General features: G+C 36.5%; 1 protein-coding gene and 1 pseudogene across 1 annotated transcript; both read right to left on the bottom strand.

Moving 5' to 3' along the window:
- Window positions 1-1,356: 1,356 nt before the first annotated feature.
- LOC141507446 (large ribosomal subunit protein P1 pseudogene) lies at window positions 1,357-3,062 on the bottom strand (annotated as a pseudogene).
- A 12,763-nt stretch (window positions 3,063-15,825) lies between these two features.
- LOC141507451 (olfactory receptor 52K1-like) lies at window positions 15,826-20,114 on the bottom strand. Its single transcript, XM_074215106.1, has 2 exons — window positions 20,089-20,114; window positions 15,826-16,753 (listed from the first exon to the last, which is right to left on the bottom strand). Exons 1-2 carry the CDS (start codon window positions 20,112-20,114, stop codon window positions 15,826-15,828), a joined length of 954 nt encoding a protein of 317 aa, XP_074071207.1.
- Window positions 20,115-20,695: the final 581 nt, after the last annotated feature.

Consider the following 20,695-nt stretch of genomic DNA (forward strand, 5'->3'; position numbering starts at 1 on the left):
GCATGATGAGCTTTGGAGCAGTAGCAGAACAAATTATTGACTGTTAGGAGCAGAGCATGAAGTGCACACATGTGTTGGTGCAGGCTTCTTTGGGTCACTACAGGACATTGACTGAGAGGATCACCAAGTGTGTGCAGGAGAATGGAAGGATCAGGAAGGACTGGATTTCCTGTAGCTCTAGTAACTCTACCCAGAAGAAATCAGTATAGGAGACATTGTGTGTCTCATTCTGCCTGACATCCTTGATGGAATCAGTTTTAGGGCTCTAGTGGAGGGTCAGTTTGGAGGAAGGAGACAGAATTCATGGATCCAGTTATCTTTGGATCCAAAATTAGTCTCACTGGGCTGGATGGAAGCCCTTATCCCTCATGACTCTGATGTTTCTGCAGGAGGAATAAAAGAAAAGGAAACATCAGATCAAATTTAAAGAGATATTCCTCAGAAATGGTACTTATTCTTATTTGTACCCTTGGCTTGTACTCATCCTTACCCACCATATAATCTGTAATGATTCCAAAATGGAGATGACCAAAGGGAAAAAGAAGTGTGGGAATATTCATCTAATTTCAACAGTATTCTCCCATAAAGTCTTGCTCCTGGCTTCAGCTTTTAATTTTTTTGGCATAAAGTTTTTGGTCATCTTTTTTATATCACATAAATTTGCTCCTTTATTTGTCTTACTCTATACCTCCCAGAGAACCATTCAAGATAACATAGAAATTTTTTTAGTTTTTTTTTTTTTTTGCAAGGCAATGGGGTCCCAAGGCCACACATCCAGGTGATTTTTAAGTGTCTGAGGCAGAATTTGAACTCAGGTCCTCCTGACTCCAGGGCTGGTGCTCTATCCAGTGTGCCACCTAGCCACACCCTTATAGAATTTTTTAAACGGAAAAGGAAGAGAAAAAAAATCAACAAAGCATCAATATTTTTCTTTTCTAATTTTACCCCTAGAAATTCTGGCTGTTTATTTTTTTTTCCGTGTTGAGATCTTCTCTTGCTGGTATCAACTCTCTGATATGAATTTAATTTTACAATAAGCTTTTATAAGTGACTACATATTGGCACTCTGTGATTGATTTCATGATTGGTGAGGTCCTTCCTAGAATTTTCATATTATCAGATGGTCCAGGCATGATTCTCACTCTCCACTACTGCCTCATCCTTTGTCTTGTCCTATCTTTATAACACTGAACCGCAGGGATGATAAACTACTTAAATTTATTTCTCAGTGATTTCCATATTCTCATCCCATCAGACTTTTCTTCAACCAATGATTCTGAACTCCTGAAGTCATTGCACAAATTCTATTCTCCTATTCACTACCTCTCTCCTTTATTCCCATTCTTTTTTTTTAGTTGAATTAAGCCCTTTATTTAATGTTACAAAAAATATTTAGTCAAACAGACCAAAACCCATGTCATCATCAGACTCCTCGGATTCTTCTTTTTTTGCTTCTTCTTTCTTCTTCTCCTCAGCTGGGGCAGCACCTCCAGCTGCTGGGGCAGCTCCACAAACTCCTACATTGCAGATGAGACTTCCAATACTGACATTAGACAGAGCCTTTGCAAATAATCCAGGCCAGAATGGTTCAACATTCACACCTGCTGCTTTAATGAGGGCGTTAATTTTATCTTCCGTGACCGTAACTTCGTCGTCGTGAAGGATGAGGGCGGAGTAGATGCAGGGGATGGAGGAGACTTGTTTGTAGTGGTGCTAGCTGCCGGCCGAAGTGGAGTCACCTCAACACGGCCTTAGCTTCCGAAGAAGAACCAAGCACCTTACAGACAACTGAGGAGAGGGGTATTCCCATTCTTTTCAACATAGCCCCATAATGTTCCATTCAAGATTACCCCCCCCCCCCACTGTGCTCTCTGGAATGCCTGCTTCTTAGTTTATAAACTTGTTTTCATCTTCTCCTGCCAGTTCATCTTCAAAATCTCCCTAAGACAATTTAAATAGAAGTCATTCAGTTTCCTGACAAGGCACTGGTAGACTGTCCAGGTTTCACAGGCATACAGCAATGAGGTCAGCACAATGGTTCAGTAGTCCTTTCAGTATCCCTAGTTCTTAGTTTACTCCCTAGCAAATATAGTAGGCTCTTAATAAATGATTGTTGGCTGACTGACTGACTGTGCCTAATGTCTGCAGAATCCTCTGCCAGATCTTGCAAGAAATTTTGAGCAAAATATGTACACAATTACAACAGGATCAAATAAGTTCAGTAAATGAGGTAATCTGTGAGTTTGGAGGTGACAGATAATTTTTGATGTAGTGTTGTACAGTGGAAATAATCCATATTCAGAGTCATGCTTTTAGCTTACCTGACATAGTTTTTACATGATCATACAAACTTTTGTATTTTTCTACTCTTTCCTGATTTTTCTTTATCTTCTGAAGTATTTTTTGCAGAATATTTGCTTAGTGATGAGTTTCCTTTGCTGTGTACGTTGTTCTTTTTTAGAGAACTTCACATTTCCTCCTCGTAGGAATTATTTCTCTTTGTGTCTTAAGGCTTTTATTTTTGAGAATTCCTTTTTTCCTTCTTCTAGGCTTCCTTTCCCCATAAAATTTTGGGTCTTTCTCTGAATCCTTTGAAATCCTCTCTTATTAATGTGTTCTTTACTATTTTTGACTCCTTTCAACATCTGGATGTTTACAATGCTATTAATATTCCTATATGATAACTACTGTCTAAGGTAGCTTATTACATATACATATTCACATGAAGATCATTTTCTCCCTTTCCATTTCAGTTGAAGGACTTTTTGAATAAATTTATATTATTTCCAACAAATGGTCTAGAAACCAATAATTCTCAGTTATGTATTTGTAATAGTTATTCAGCTATGTATTTGTCAAATTTGCCTTTCTCTTCTGAAACCCTTACTTTTGATTAGCAGTGACAATGATGCAAACTCTCCTAAGAGTTTTTGTATTTGTGTATCCACGTTATCTTTCTTCAAAGAAAATGCTGTTGTTGGGTGTCCGACCTTTGGACCCCCTGTGGCCCTTAAAACCCACTCATGTAGCCCTGTAACCAGAAACTGAAGGGCATGCATCATTGTTGCACCATCACAGAACAACTTAACCCTTAAGTAACATGGCTCGACTTTTTTATGTAACTAACACTGAACATATGTGAGCAGCCTTTTTTCCTGTATTAAGCATACAAAAAGTAAAAATGGAATAAAAATTTCAGGTGATCATCTTGAAAATATTCTTCCTTTCTATAACCTGTATCAAATCATTTATAGATGCACTGATATTGAAAAAGCAGACTCACTGTGCATATTAAAAATGGCATAGTCTTCTGCATAGCTAATAGGATAGAGTACCATCCTGGAGTCAAGAGGGCCTGACTTAATAATTCCCGAGTTGGGGGATCTTGGTTAAGTCACTTGATCCTATTGCCTTACAAAAAATAATGGCATGTTCTTATTTTTTGTTTAAAAAGTAAATGTTTTATTTTTATATTCACTATTTTTATTACTAAATTTTATTATTATATTAATTAGTAAGATGGGTTATATTGTAGTCATAAATAAGCATTAAATTCTATATGTGGCTCTTAAGTTTTGTTGGGCAATTTGGCAAAAAGCTAAAAGATTAAATATCCATGATCTAGATGGTATGAAGGTCAAATACTCAAAACTACTATAATCTTTGCCCCAGAACTTACTCTGCATCTCACTCTTCTACTTGTGCATCTTATGCCATCCTTCATCCAGTCAGAATCTCAGAGGAATCATCTTCTCTTTAACACATTCAAAAATAGGGTGCCTTTCAAAGTTATCCTTACTTTCTTTGTTACTTTGGCAGTTCACTTGACCTCTCTGGACCTCAGTTTCCTCACTTGTAGAATGAGAAGTCTGGTCTAAATTGGTCTATAGAATTAGAAACCATATATTTAGAGTTGGAAAGGAACTTAGAAGTTAACTAATCCTCCCCCATCCCCAATCTGCTGATATGGATATTGAGGCCAAGAGAGAGAAAATGTATGCCCACAGTCACAAGTAGTAAGTGAAAGAAGCAAATTTCAAACTGGGACTGTCTGACTCCAAAAGTCATGCTATTCCCACAATAATCTTTCTCTAAAAAGCACATTGCAGAAGATGGTCATCTGGATGCCTTCTAGCCTCAGTTCTATCATCAGTGATTCTCAGTCCAGCGAGGGGGTCTACCCCCTTTTGAAAAAAGCAATTTCACTCTTGGGTAATTCTAATTAGGGAAGAAGTTCCATTCATGGTCTATTCAATCTTGAGCAGACAAACTATTTCCAGTTTCCTAACTTTAAAAAAATGGATCATTTAAAGTAGCTGGATCAAATCTGTGATAATCAGATGGCCAATATCCCTTTTTTTTAGAAAAGCACTGACATCTTTTACTTATCTCATAATGTTTAGTGATTCTTATTCTCCTTCCTCACCTCTTTGGTCACATTCTTCAACCCTCCATCCACCTAACCTCATTCATTTTTCCTGTAAGTCTACTTTTTCAGATCCTTTTATCTCTCTTTCATATTGATGTTAGTCATGAATCATCTCTGATGTTTTTTTAAAGTCTTCATCCTCTAAAGGATACAAACAAGTGATCTTCAGATAAAGAAATCATATCTACCTATATACCTATGAAAAAGTGCGACAATTCCTTTTGAGGGAGAGACATGAAAACTGAAACATGGTACCTCCTCACACGTAGAAGACTGACTAATATGACAAAAAAGGAAAATGATAAATGTTAAGAGGGTGTGAGTAAATTGGGAAATTAATGCACTGATGGTGGAGTTGTAAATTGATCCAAACATTCTGCAAAACAATTAGAAACTATGTAAATAGAAATCAAATCATATTTATTTAATCCAACAGTACCCAAAGAGATCAGGTAAAAGGGAAAAGGACCTATATGAACAAAGATATTTGTAATGTCCCTTTTCATGGTGGCAAAATATTGGGAAAGGAGGAACACCCATCAACTGGGGAATGGATGAGCAAACTGTGCTATATGAATGTAATTGAATTCAATTATGCAATAAGAAATGATGAAAAGGCAAATTTCAGAGAAACTTGGAAGATTTATATGAACTGATGCAAACTGAAATGAGCACAACCAGGAGAGTAAGGTTCACAGTATCAGTAACATTGTGCAATGATCAATTGTGAATGACTTAACTCTTCTCAGCAATACAATAATCCAAAACAAGAACAAGGGACTCATGAAAAAAAATGCAATCCATGTCCACAAAAAGAGCTGAAAGAATCTGAAGGCAATTTGAAACAAATTTTTCCATTACTTTATTCTTTCTCATGGTTACTTTTTGCTTTTGTTCCATTTGTTCTTCCACAACTGAGACTAATATAGAAATATATTTTACATGATGTCAGATGTAAAAAACTGTGTCAGCCAATCAATAGTATTTTCTTGAACAATGTCCCAAGGAGAGAGGTTTGTGTTTTCAGAGTTTTTCCTATTCTAGGAGCCGAGAGAGGATCTTTTTTTTACATATGATTTTATTTTTGTAGAGAACTGACTCAAATTTATGTGAATACAAACCATTCCCTAATTGATAAATGATCAAAGGATGTAAATAAGCAATTTTCAGATGAAAAAAAAATCAAAGCTGACTAAACTCACATGAAAAAATGTTCTAAATTTACTATTGATTAGAGAAAATAATTTAAACAACTCTGAAGTATCAACTCACTTCCTTCAGATTGGTTAATAATGACAAAACAGAAAAATAATAAATGTTGTAGGGGATTTTGGAAAATTGTGGCACCAATGTACTGTTGGTAAAGTTTGAACTGATCCAACCATTCTGGAGACTATGTCCCAAAGGGCTTCTAAAGCCATGCTTACCTTTTTGATATAGCAACAAATGTTAAATTGTTTTTACATGTAATTGCAGAAAACAAAATCTTATTTCCTCAATTATATATACAAAAACAATTTTAACATTAGTTTTTTAAAATGTTGAACTTCAAATTCTCTCCCTTTCTCCCTCCTACCCAGAGAAGGTCAGCATTTTGATATAGATTAAACATATAACATATACTGTATTTCCCCATGTATAAATACAAACATTTTTTCCAAAAAATTGGGCTCTAAAAACCAGGAGAATCTTCTGTTTGTGCAGAATTATTTTCATGTCTCTCTAATTAAATTTTGAAATCCTGAAGGGCAAGGATCTCCTTCTGCCTTTCTTTGTGTCCCCAGTTCTTAACACATTGCTTAGTATATATAGTAGTTTGTTGGCTGATTGATTGACTGTACCTAATGTCTTCAAGGCACTTTGTTGGGTAGTAAACAGGATACACAGATAAATAAACAAGAACTTCTGAGGAAAACATGTACACAACTGAAAAATACTATCAGACAACAGGATCAAATTAGTTCAGTGAGGTTAAAGTGCTCTAGAAGTTCAGAGGGGAGAGGTTATTTTTGAGGTAGTATTGTATAGTAGAAATATGCCATTCTGAGTCATATCCTCGTGCTTGCCTGACACTATTTTTTACGCATACTTTTCTTTTGTATTTTTCTGTTCTTACCTGATTTTGCTGTAATTAACTTTGGAAAATTCATATTGATTGATTGGTTTATTTTGCCACCAACATTGGTCTTTTAAGACAACTTCGTCTTTAATCCTCTAAATTATTATTTATCTTTGTGCCTTAAGGATTTCATTCTTGAAAATTCCTTCCCTTTCTTTGGCTCACTGGAATTTTAGGTCAAGGGATCTTGCTTATGCATTTTCAGAACCCTTTGAAATGGATTCTTACAAGTCTTTTCCTAATTGATTAAGTGGCCTAAGGTCAAGAACAGGCAGTTTTCAGATGAAGAAATAAAAGATAAATATTTATAGTCATGTGAAAAAAAATGTTTAAGTCAGTGTTGATTAGAGAAATGAAAGTTAAAACAACTCTGAGGTTTTGGCTTACTCCCATCAGATTGGTTAATATGTTAAAAAGAAAAAAATGATAAATGTTGGAGGGGATTTTGAAAAATTATGGCACTAATGTATTGTCAGTAAAATTATGAACTGAACCAACCACCTAAAGGGCTATAAAACTGTGTATACCCTTTGATCCAGCAATACTACTGCTAGTAGTATATCCCAAAGTCATCACCAAAAAGGGAAAAGGGCCTATTTGTGTAATATATTTATACCAATTCCATTTTGCATTGGCTAAAAATTGGAAATTGAGGGGATGCTCCATAATTGGGGAATGGCTGAACAAATTGTGGTATTTTACCATGAGAAATAACAAGTAAGATGATTTCAGAAAAAAGCTTGGAAAAACTCACATGAATGGATACAAAGTGAAATGAGCAGTGTTAATAATGGACATCCTTGCTTCACCTCTCATCTTATTGGGAGGACTTCTAGCTTATCCCCATTACAGATAATGCTGATGGTTTTAGATATATCCTACTTATTATTTTAAGGAAAGCTCCATGTATTCCTACGCTGTTTAGGAATTTTTAAAAAATAGGATTGGGCTTTGTATTTTCTCAAAAAGGTTTTCTACATCTATTGAAAAAAATCATGTGATTTTGTTGGTTTTTGTTATCGATGTGGTCAATTTTGCTGATAATTTTCCTGCTAATTCGGACAATTTATAGTTTTGTAAATATTCATCCATTTTGCTTAAATTGTCAGAGTTTTTGGTATATAACTGGACAAAATAAATCCTAATAACTGTTCAATTCTTTATTGGTGGTAAATTCACCCTTTTCATTTTTGATACTGGTAATTTTTTTCTCCTTTTCAAAATCAAATTAAGCATTGGTTTATCCTTTATTGCTTTTTTAAAAAAGCATAAACTAGGGGAAGCTAGGTGGTGCAGTGGATAGAGTACCAGCCCTGGAGTGAGGAGGACCTGAGTTCAAATCTAGCCTCAGATACTTAACAATTACCTAGCTGTGTGACCTTTGGCAAGTCACTTTAACCTCATTGCCTTGCAAAAACTAAAAAAAAAAAGCATCAACTAGCTCTGAGTTTTATTAGTTCAATGGTTCTTAGTTTCTATTTTATTCATTTCACCTTTGGTTTTTTGATTTCCAATTTAGAATTTAATTGGGAAATTTAAAATTTTTTATGTCTATGTACTTATGTACAAATATGTCTATGTACTTATGTACAAATACAGATACTTATACATAGAGACAAAGAGGTAGCTCTGGAAATACATAAAATTCAATGGGGAGGAAAGATTTTAGACTGAAGAGATTACTGGGGAGAAAGTAGATTAGTAAATAGAACCACTTGATTCTAAAGGGAGGATTAAAAGAAAAAAAAAAAGCAAAAGTGAAAGATTGCAAATTGAAAGTATTACCTGTCAATTGAGGAATGACTAGGAAAACTAAATATGATGGAAAAGTATGGCACCAAAAGCAAAACATCTAGCCATCATCCCTCTGGGGAAATTACAATTTGTCATTATGAAGGCAGAGATAGCTCTGTGTGTTTGTGTGTGTGTGTGTGTGTGTGTGTGTGGGTGTGTGTGTCTGTCTGAGAGAGGGACAGAGACAGAAAGAAAAAGTCCCTCTAGAAAGAGGGAGACAAGTGAATGACACCTTATGTAGCCATTGTTTCCCTAGGAATAAAACAGCTATCTGTTTCTTAACTTCTAGTACTTGGGTCAGAAATAGGAACACACATGCAGAGTTATTCTTCTTTCTCACCCTTTTCTCTATCCTCCTCTCCTTCCCCCCCTTCTCCAACCCCTAAGTTTCAATTCTCTTTTTAAAATTTTATTTACTTTAGGAAATGCGGTTAAGTGACTTGCCCAAGCTTACACAGCTAGGCAATTATTAGTATCTGAGGCTGGGTTTGAACTCAAGTCCTTCTGACTCCAGGGCTGGTGCTCTAGCCACTGTGCCATTTAGCTGCCCCAAGGTTCAATTCTTGACAAAATTGTGAAGTTCATTTGGAATAATACTTTTAAAAGTGCCTAAAAAGTTCATGACCATTGACTCAGAGATCCCATTGCTAGGCATATACCCCAAGGAGGTCAAAGACAAAAAGATACAATGCATACCAGCATGTTTATTGCAATATTTTTATGGTAGCAAATAATTAGAAACAAAGTAGATAAACATTAACTGGAGAATGACTCAACAAATTTTGGAAGAATGTAATTACTGCATCCCAAGAAATGAGGACAAAGAATTTGAAGAAATGTGGGAAGGCATATTAATGTAGAATGAAAGAAATAGAGCTAGGTAAATAGTGTATGAATGGTAATAGTGCAAAAAGAATGAAGTTTAAAATGAAAATAAAAACGGTGTTCATGTTTGCATTAGAGTTGAGAAAATGCCCTTCTCCCTTTCATTGTAAATATAGGAGACCTTTGATATAGAATACTGTATACACTATTAGTCCTGATTAATGTGTTGATTGATTTTGCCAAACTGTTGTAATAGAGTGAGAAGAGGAACTCTTTGATGACAACTTGGAGCATTTGATGATCTGATGGTACAGCTTGGTATGTGCTCTGTGTGGTCCCTTTCTGTGTTCTACCACAGATGCTAAGTCCCTTTGCTGAGGAACATTTATGCATCTGATTTGAGTAGGTAAGTGGTTTCTCATTTGTCATCAGGGACAGAGAATATATTGCAAGATATTTGAAACTTGAACAGATCAGGAGGTTCCTCTGAACATGTTAAAACAGTTACACTGTTAAAAGAATCTTTTTTACAAGGAAAAGTTCACTAGGGACTCATTGCCATCCTATTTTTTTCCCACACATTGTCTTCCCTCATCACTCATTAATCTTTAATCTCTCACCTCTCTACTAATTGCTTTCCTATATGCTAAAAAGACATTAATGTTATTCTCAACTTCAAAAAGTAGACACTTTATTGATCTCTGTCTAGGGTTCTATCTCAATCATCCCTTTTTTTTCTTTCTTTTTTCCAATACATGTAATGGTAGTTTTCAACCATCATTTTTTTACATTTTTTTTCCCTTTCCCTTCTTTCCTTCCCTCCTCCCTCTACCAGAAAGCAGTGTATTATAGGTTCTATATCCATAACCATGCTAAACATAGTTCCATATTATTCATGTTGTGAAAAAAGAATCACATCCAAATGGAAGAGAAAAAAATTAGTCCTAATCTCTCTCAGTTTTGCATTTGACACTATTGCTCATCCTTTTTTCCCCGGTTACTCTTTCTATTTTGAGTTTTCATTATCCTTTTCTCTTTTTGATTCTCCTGTCTGTCTCAAGATTCCTTCTTTGTCTTCTTTAATGACTCATCATCAACATTATGCCCCCTACTTGTGTATATTCCTTAGGGATGGTTTGTAGAATCTCTTCATTTTCTTGCTCTAGATACTCTCTCTTGTTAAACTCAGTACTTGTCTCATCAATGCAAGTGATTCTCTCTCTCTCTCTCTCTCTCTCTCTCACACACACACACACACACCCACCCACACCCACACACACTCACACTCAAACACACACACACAAACACACACACACACACACACACACACACACACACACATACACCCCTACAGCAGCTAGGTGGCACAGTGGATAGAAGGAAGGGGGATGGGAAAGACTTATTTTTATGAGTTCAGATCTGGTCTTAGATATTCACACATCAGTGAGAAGTTCTTCCACACTACTATTAAGGTAATTTTCTTTAAGGACAGGTCTGACCATGCAACTTTTCTATTCAGTCAACCCCAATGACTTCCCATTGTTTCTGGAATCAAACATAAACTTCTTTAGTCCTATCCAACTTAGATTCTCCCTATCTTTCCAGCTTCATTGAATAGGATTCTTCTTCCCACATTGTATGACAACTAAACTGGCTTTCTCTCTCTCTCTTCCTCACATATAATACTCCCCTGCCCCCATGCTTTTGCAATAGCTATGTCTGGAATCTAACTTCTTACTTTGACCTTTTTTCCTCTAAGACATCAACTTTTTTTTTTTCAGTTTATTTTTGCAAGGCAAATGGGGTTACGTGACTTGCCCAAGGCCACACAGCTAGGCAATTATTAAGTGTCTGAGACCAGATTTGAACCGAGGTACTCCTGACTCCAGGGCCAGTGCTTTATCCATTGCACCACCTAGCTGCCCCTAGACATCAACTTTTACAAGAGATTTTTCCTCATTTCTCCAAAATATTAATATTTTCCCTTCCAACTATCTTTTATTCAACAAATTTGTATATATTTATAGAATTTTTGCCAAAATGCATTAATATTTATCCTATATACATTTTAAAACAGGTGCTGTTCACCATTAGAATGGAAGCTTATTGTGGGTAGGAATTGTGTCATTCTTTATATTTATATCCCTAGGCTATTCCAAAGCCTGGAATATTATTGTTGTTCAGTCATGTCTGACTCTCCATTACTCCATAGAACATTGGGCTTTCTTAGCAAGTATATTGGAGCAGTTTGCCATTTCCTTCTCTAATGAATGTAGTGTGGGGTTTTTTTGTTTATTTGGTCAGAAAATCAGAGGTTAAATGATTTACCCAGGATCACACAGTTAGGGAAGTAATTGAGGCTGGATTTCTAACTTAGGTCTTCCTGCCTCTAGGTCTGATATTTTATCCATTGAGCTGCCAGCTGCCTAATATAGCAGGTATTTAATAAACATTTCTTGATAGATTATGCTTTTGTTAGTGACACCATACATTTTAGACCAAGATATATGATGGTTTACAGACTAGGATTTGCAAAACTGGCACTGAGGAGTCTGGGTAGTGTTATCTAGATAACTATGCCTACTACTCAGGCAGCTACTACCAAGTGAATGGTGGTAACTTATGGATGTTTATGTCAATCAAGTCATTGTGGGTCAGTTAAACAAGTATTTATTAATTTAAGTGCGTACTATATATTTAATACTGGCTACTCATAGGGCAGTGTAATATTTGGGGCAGAAAGTTTCAATTTGGCATGGATTTTATTCTCAGGGAATTTATATCCCAGCATTTACATTTCTAGCACATGGACACTTGAAATGAGGTTACAATATGCGATTGAGTCAACTATGCTTTTTGAGAAAGATAATCTCTTTATTCCAATGGCAGCATAAGTATTTATTAATCTTTAGTTACTAACACTTGCATGTCTAATTAAGAAAATATTTGCCTAAATGAGATCTAATCCTTTAAAGAGTGAGAGAAAAGCAAACTGGGCTTAATTTGGACTAATAAGGGGAAGTGATTTGCTAAGGAGAAATGATAGGACCCTTGTAGGGAAGGTTGTCTCTAGATTATTTTTCTTGTACAGATTTCTAAGACCTCAGAGAATGGGTGAATACTAAGGAAGGAGGAAAGAGTTTTTTTTTTTTTTAGCTCTGTGGGTAGTAAGTAGAAAAGCAAATCATTGTTAGGATTCTTGATCAGTTATCATATCATTAAATAATAATCAATACCGGGGAAAGGCAGAATTTCTCAAGTCCAATTTGCTTCTGTTTTCTCCATAGAGAATGTTATTCAAATTTGGGAAGATAAAGAAATGGTAGATAGGAATTTCACAGGTTTATACATTTAGCACTAGAAGGAACCTCACAGGCCATCTGATACATATTAATTATTTCATATGTAATGAAATAAAGGTCCTCGGAAATTAAAGGATTTATCCAAGGTTATGCAGGGAGTTAGGTGGGATAATCAAGATTTGCTCATTGGTTCTCTAACTCCAAATCTACAATGCTTTCTATTGCTTCATCTAAGACATGTGAAGAAATAGTAAGGGAACATCTAGTAGCTGCCACTGATGAGCTCAAGATAACACATCCTGATGAATCATATTCCAGGTTACTGCTGAAATTTGAGGATATGATTGCTGAATCATTGTAAATGAAATAAAAATCAGGGAGCATAAGAGAGTTGTGACAGTGGAAACAGTGGAGTTGAATATCTTAATTGTCAAAAAAAGATGGAGTCTGAAAAATTTAGATTAATAGTTTTAAAATGTTTGTACAATTTAAAATACATTATTAAAGGATGATCTGAGTATTTAGAAAGGGAAATATCAATGGCAGAACCTTATTAGACTCTTAAAACAAAAGCTATGCCGTCTAATCTTATTTCATCTTCTTTTGACAGACTAATCAGAAGACTGAATCAGAAGAATATGGAAAAATATTATGTAATTATTTTCAGCAAGGCATTTGACAGTTTCTTGTGTTACAATGTGGTTTGACAGTAAAGAGGGAATAGCTGTATGCAGGATGTAGCAAGGATGCTAGGCTACCCAGTACCTCCATTTACCTTTGATGCTGATGTTTGAAGTCATGATTGCAGAAGCTAATTACTGGCCATGTAACTTTATATGTGGCATGAAATTCAAAGACTCACAGATTTAGAGTTAGAAGAATTCTTAGAAATCTTCTAAACCAATACTCATATTTTACATCTGAGGAAAATGAGACCCAGTATGATTAAGTTGTTGCTCAAGATCAAACAGACAGGAAGGAGCGGAGAAAGGATATCAATCCACATTCTGAGAGTTCAAATATAGTAGTGCACTGGGTTGTGCTAATGTTTTTGTGTCATAATCTATGGTGGGAGTCATTTAAGAAGAGTCTTTGTGTAAGAGACTGGTAGTGAAGGAATATCCAGAAACTTGGAGTCTCAGTGGAGTGTCAATGAGTCAAGAATAAGGAATCAGCCCTGTGTGCAGGATAGTCGATTAATTTAAGAACGGGTGAATTTTACAGCAAGTGTAGATGATAGTATGACTTGCTTCTGAATGGAGACCTTAGAGACTATATCTGAGACTCTTAGTCCTGGTAGAATTATTCATTTTAAAAAACCCGGTGAACAGATATTTGTCATTTTGTATCTTATATATTAATCAAGACTTTTTGAGTCTTTGTAGTCTCTGCTAGAGAAAAGAACTTCTCAGAAGTTGATTCAGAGCTTGGAGTATGGAAAATAAACTTAAGTGCAGATGAGTCCAGGACCACCAACAGGCAAGTGATATCAACCGTGTCAACTACATGATGGTAACGTTGAGTGTAGTTAGAACTGGTGAATAACTAGGCCAAAAGAGGAATTATTAATGTGTAAATATCATTATGGAATCAGGGGTGATAGGAATTGAAGGGGCTCAATGATTATTCTCACTTACTAATTCATGGATTCATGCATATGTGATTTATGTATAAGATATAAAATGTCAAATGTATGTTCACCGTTTTTTTTAAAAATGAATAATTCTACCAGGACCAAGAGTCTCAAGCATAGTCTCTAAAGTCTTGATGCATGAGCAAGTCAGACTATCATCTACAAAAAAAATATAACTCACCTCTGTATACCCTTCCTTAAATCAATCTTCTATCCTGCACATAGGGTTGATTCCTTATTCTTGACTCATTAATACACTACTGAGATGTCAATTAATGAAATGTTCAAATGTTCTTAGTTCTATGCACTTCAATTTTTTTTCACTCACTTAGAGGAAACATGCATGGCAGACATATCAAAATTTTTTTTTCAAGGCAAACGGGTTTAAGCGGCTTGCCCAAGGCCACACAGCTAGGTAATTATTAACTGTCTGAGACCAGATTTGAACCCAGGTACTCCTGACTCCAGGGCTGGTGCTTTATCTACTATGCCACCTAGCCACCCCCCAGACATATCAAATTAAAGGTGACAGCTCCAGTTGACATAATTAACAAGTTGAATCACACAGACAGTATTTAAAAAGATCTTTACAGAATTGGAAGATACACTAAATTTAATGAACTTAATGATAATAAATAATATTTTTCACTTGAAATCAAGAAAAGATATGTATGAATTGGGACAAATGAAACTGAACATGTTCAGCAGAACATCAATTTAAAGCTGAAAGGGTATTTTGTTTAACATTCTCATTTTACATAAGAGGAAACAGAGACACAGGGAGGCTAAATACCTTGTATAGGAAGTGACTAATAGCAAGACTGTGAGCTCAGGTCTTCATAGTATAAATTCAGTAATTTTTTTTAAAGCTGGAGCTTTAGTACATTGCAAAGAAATGACATGGCAGACACAAAAGTGAAAATGATTTTAAGTCAACATTAAAAGGAGAGAGTAGAATGAGGGAAGTGACAATCTCTTCTCATTGTCCTGGGAAAAATCACATCTAGAATGTGGGATTCAATCCTAGGCATCCTGTTTAAGGAAGGACACTGACAAGCTCAGCTCATTCAGAAGATGGCATCCAGGATGGAGAGATCAAGCTCAAGGCCATGCCAGGAGAGGTTGAAGGAAAAGGGGATGATATGAGTTAGAGGAACTCAACGGAACTCTAAATCTTATATCCCAATGGTCTTTTAGTAAGTGAGAACAACTTACTAAAAGACCATTGGGATATAAGATTTCGACTTATTTAATTTGGCCTTGCAGTATAGAACTAGGAGTGATGGGGAGAAAGCAGAAAAAAGGTCACTTTAGGTTTGATACAAGGAAAAACTTCCCAGAAGTTGAAGTTGTACAAAATTGAAGTGAACCACCTCTTCTGCATGAGTGGGGCTCAGGCGGAAACCATATACCCCTTGTTGGGGATGTTGTAGAGAGGGCAAGAAGAAAGAGAACTGGGATGGAATGATTTCTGGCATACCTTCCAGCTCTGGGTTTCTGTGAATGTGATTGTACAATAAGAGTTGATGACCTAAGCATAGCCTTGTTATCTTTTGAGTAAACTTCAGTTGTAATCACTGTTATTCATTTCTACTTTTCTCCCAGACCTAAGTAGAAAACTCAACATGAATCTTTTGTGAGAACTTTCTCCACTCTAATTCCTCCTCATTGATCCCAATGGCAATCACATCAGAAGGTCCTTCTTTTTGTTGGGGGCAATGGTTTATGACTCTGCCCTCTGGAACAACTTTCCTAAGTGTTGCCGGATCTCCTTGGTTCTGGCCCCATAGATGACAGGGTTGACAAGGCAGGGGAGCAGCAGATAGAAGGCGCTGAGTAAGTTGTGTACATCCTGGGAGGCAGTTCGGGCCACACGATAAACAATTGAAGAAGACAAAGTAGAGCCATACACAGTGATGATGACAAGCAGGTGAGATCCACATGTATGAAGAGCCTTTGAGCGGGCACCTCCTGAGGAGATCCTGAAGGCAGCATGGGTGATGCGTGTGTAGGAGGTTGTTAGGAGAAGCAGGTCCAGGACCCTATTGAAGACACGGAGGGCAAGTCCTACAGTCTTATTCAGTGAGATGTCTCCACAAGATAGCTTCATCAAGGCCATGTGCTCACAAGTGAAGTGTTGGATCACATTGGAACGGCAAAATTGAACTTTTGAGGCCAGAACTATTACAGGGACCACGATGCCTGCACTCCCGGTGACAGCCACTCCTACTAGTCCTACTAAAAGTTGGCCTGTCATGATCTCTGGATAGCGCAGAGGATAACAGATGGCAACATAGCGGTCTAGAGCCATGACTAGAAGGATGTTACAGTCAAAAGCTAATAGAAAGTAGATAAAAAACATCTGGAAAAGGCAATGAGTCAAAGATATATGATTGAAATTCGTGAAGAAACTGAAGAGCATGGCAGGGACCACAGTAGTGGCAGTGCAGATGTTGACAGCCAGGAGTAGACTAATGAGTGCATACATGGGTTGGTGCAGGCTCCTCTGGGTGGTCACAACATAGACAATTAGGCCATTGGCTGAGAGGATCACCATATAGAGAAAAAAAAATGGGAGGACCAAAAGGGTCCGTGATTCCTTCAGTCCTGGGAAGCCCAATAAGAAGAAGTTGGTGTAAGAGATGTTGAAGGTCACATTCCACCTTGACATCCTTGCTAGGACTGGTCTGAAAGCTCTGGAATAAGGGAAGAGACAGAGGTCCCACATCTTTTTATGTGATATTCCTGAAGGTTATTACAAGAAACTAAAATATTATTATTATTATTATTATTATTATTATTATTAGGTTTTTGCAAGGCAATGGGTGACTTGCCCAAGGCCACACAGCTAAGTAATTATTAAGTATCTGAGGCCAGATCTCAGGTACTCCTGACTCCAGGGCCGGTGCTCTATCTACTGGGCCACTTAGCAGCTCCCCAAAAACTCAAATGTTATTGCACAAAATTTAATAAGAGAGATCTTTAAAAAATGACTGTTGTCTCTCCATTTGCAAATCTATATTTCAAACAGGTACAAATCAATTAATGAATCAACACTAGGTGCCAGGCACTGGTTTTGGTACTATGGGTATAAAGATAGAAATGAAATAATCCCAGTCCTCAAGGAACTTAGAGTCCATTGAGAAAGGCAACATTTACACAAACAAATAAGTTCAAAATATATTCAAAGTCAATAGAAGATAATTTTTGAATGGAGGTGTTAGCAGATAAGAAAATCAGGAAAGACCTTATTTAGTAAGAGACACTATCTGAGCTTTTGAAAGAAGCCAGGCACTGCAGAGGCAGAAGGGAGGAGGGACTGTATTCTAGGCATGCGAGATAGCTTATGAAATGACAATATATAAATGATGAAATGTCAAATGAGAAGAATAGCAAGAAAGCCAGTGGGGATCATAGCATATGTGCAGGGGAGAAATGTATAATAAGCCTGAAAATATATTAAGATTGTGAAGGTTTCAAAATGCCAAATTAAAATTGTGAAGGTTTCCAAGTGCCAGATTTGGCCTTTGAGAAAGGAAGCCATCAAATTTTTTCCAGATGAAAAATAATAAAATCAGACATTTTTTAGGAAAATAACTTTTTTAGCTTGTGTAGAATGGATGGAAGAGAGGAGCAACTTACAGTAGGAAGACAAGTTAGGAAACTATTGTAATAGTTCAGAAGGGAGATGATCTGGAGAAGGATGCATAAAGAGAGAAGGGGATGGATCAAATAATAATAATAATAATAATAATAATAACAATAATAATAATAATAATGAAAACTTGTATTTATATAATATTTTATGGTTTTCTTAGTGCTTTTCTTGCAACATTCCTATGAGATAGATAGTTTAATTTATCTCAGATTTTGTACCCAAGAAACCTAGATATAGTGAGGACAAAGGTCCCTATGGTCCCATGACCCCTAGCTAGTAATTGTCTGATGGATTTGAATCTGGATCTCACAAACACAATTCCATGACTCTATCCACCATTTTACACCAAACTCCATTTAAGGAGGATACATAGTCAAAGTGAGATGGAGCCTCAGAAACCACTGGCCTAATCCATTCCTTAATAGAAATCCCTTCTACAATATTCTTTCTTTTTTCAATTCAACCTAACATGTATACTTCCTTTCACTGAATCTTTTAGGATAGAACTTTAATACTTTTCACAATGCTCTTTCTTTTCCTTTGGATTCTCCCCACATCCTCAATGCCATTCCTAAAATGTAGTGTCCAGAATTGAACATAGTATTCCAGGTGTGTTCTCACCATAGCAGGAGATAGTGTCCATTCTAGACAATATATTCCTTTTAATTCAGCCCCAGATGATATTAGTGAAACAGAAGAAATGAATGAATATTTATCTATCTTGGAATTTTCAACTCAGATCTTGTTCTTTGCATTTTTTCTCTTTTTTTACTTTTAGAAGATATTTTTAAGTTTTTCTATTTTCTGTGTGAAGCCGTCCTAGAGTCACTCTTAAGAAGGCTATATAGTTTCAAATTCTGGCCTTTCCACTTGCCTGTGTGGCTTTGGACAAGTTGATTCAATTATCTGGATCTCTATTCTTCATGTATACAATGAAGGGGTTGGAACACATGATGCCTTTCTTTTTTTTTTTTTTTTTTTTTGCAAGGCAAATGGGGTTAAGTGGCTTGCCCAAGGCCACACAGCTAGGTAATTTTTAAGTGTCTGAGACCAGATTACAGGTACTCCTGACTTCAAGGCAGGTGCTTTATCCACTACTCCACCTAGCCACCCCTCATGATGCCTTTTTTTAAATTAAAGTCCCTTATTATTTAAAGCTCTAATCCAAACCATATGATTCTGGTAAGTTTTCTGTTGGTGTCTGAGCACTTGATATGTTCTGATCTCTAGCCCTGATCTATTTCCTCAATTCCAGTGTTGCATCACCTACTGCCTCTACAACTGAATGTCCTATAGGCAGCTCAAACTCAACACTTCCAAAACAGAACTCATTATCTTTCACCCTAAATCTTTCCTTTCTCCAGATTTCCTATTGTCTTTATTTTTACCTTCCTTTGGGTTCTGGGTGTTATAGATCATGAAGAGAGTTGAAGTTGCTTTTTATTTGCTAACAGTTTCTGTTTTGGAGAAGTGTGAGAGGTCTTGGGGATCACAAAAAAAGGTTTAGACCTTCATCTTCTTGGCCATGTGACATGAAAGTCCTCCTCTGATCTTTCTTCTGAGCTTTGTTCTTCCAGTTACTGTCAAGGGCACCATCATCCTTTTAGTTTGAGATTTCCAACTTCAGCGGCATAATATCCTAGAACTTGTCAAATCTTGTTCTTACCTTTACTACATTTCTCAGTTGTACATTTTCCATCTCTCAACTCACACAATTTTACTCCAAAACATGTACCAAAAGGCAATCATTTTTTAATTATTCTCCCTGCTTCATTCCTCTCTATTCCACATCATGCTTCACTCTGCTGCCAAAGCAATCTTTCTAAAACTCAGACCTGCCCATGTCACCCCACTATTCAATAAACTCAGTGGTTTTTTTTTTATTGTTGACAAGTAGGTGATACAGTGGTTAGAGCGCCACGTCTAGAATCAGGAAGAACTGAATTCAAATATGCCTTAGACTGGGCAGTTACTTAACCCTTTTGGCCTCCATTTCCTCACATGTAAAATGAGCCCAAATGGTGACAGAAAGAGTAGGACATGACAGAAAATGACCTAACAAAAACTTCTAGAATCAAATATTAAGTTCTGTGGCATTTATGACTCTTCATAACTTGTCCCCTTCCTTTCTTTTTAAAATTTCTTCCTCTCCACACACTCTGTAGTCTAGTGACACTGGTCTTTCTGTTTTGCTAATGTTACACTCCATTTATTAACAACGTGCCTTTTAACAGGTGGTCTCATGCTTACAATGCTCTATCCTCTGCTTCATGCTTTTGATGACTCCCCTTCAGATTCAGTTCCAATTCCACTGTATGTAGGACACATTTGCTTGTCGACTCATCTTCCATCATTCCCTGCTTCTTTCCCTTCTCAACCCTCCCAGCATTTGAGATGACCCTCCTTTTGCCCTGTATAAAGTTATTTGCATTTTATCTCCCTACTAGGCTGTGAATTCTTGAAAGGCGAAGGACCTAGATTTTGCTGATCATTGGGCTTAATATATGTTTGTTGACAGATGGACCTTTCCTCCCTTTATCCCTTGGTCTACCAAAAGTGACCTTTTCCTTTTATGTTTTCATGTTTTGTGAAGAGGATTCAATTTTTGTGACCTTTGCTTTCTTCTCTGAGAAGCAAGTGAAAAAATCAATGTCCAGTTTAAACCAAATAGCTTAGAGTACAATCAGGATAATTGTGCAATAGTTCCCTTGAATTCAGAAAAGAAAACTGTAGAGGATCAGAGAGCTAAAGCTGCACACAGTAAGCACACAGGATCCCAGATCAAGACTGGGAAGATCATCTTATCACCCTTCCCCTTAATTTTATAGACAAGAAAACTGAGGCCCCAAGAAAGTAAGTGAATTCAGAATCCCATAGGTAAGTACGTGTAGCATACAAGGAGTTTCAATGCTTTAATTCCCAGCAAGGAATCTGC

The sequence above is a fragment of the Macrotis lagotis genome, chromosome 1 (assembly GCF_037893015.1).
Source record: "Macrotis lagotis isolate mMagLag1 chromosome 1, bilby.v1.9.chrom.fasta, whole genome shotgun sequence".
Classification (NCBI taxonomy): Eukaryota; Metazoa; Chordata; class Mammalia; order Peramelemorphia; family Peramelidae; genus Macrotis; species Macrotis lagotis.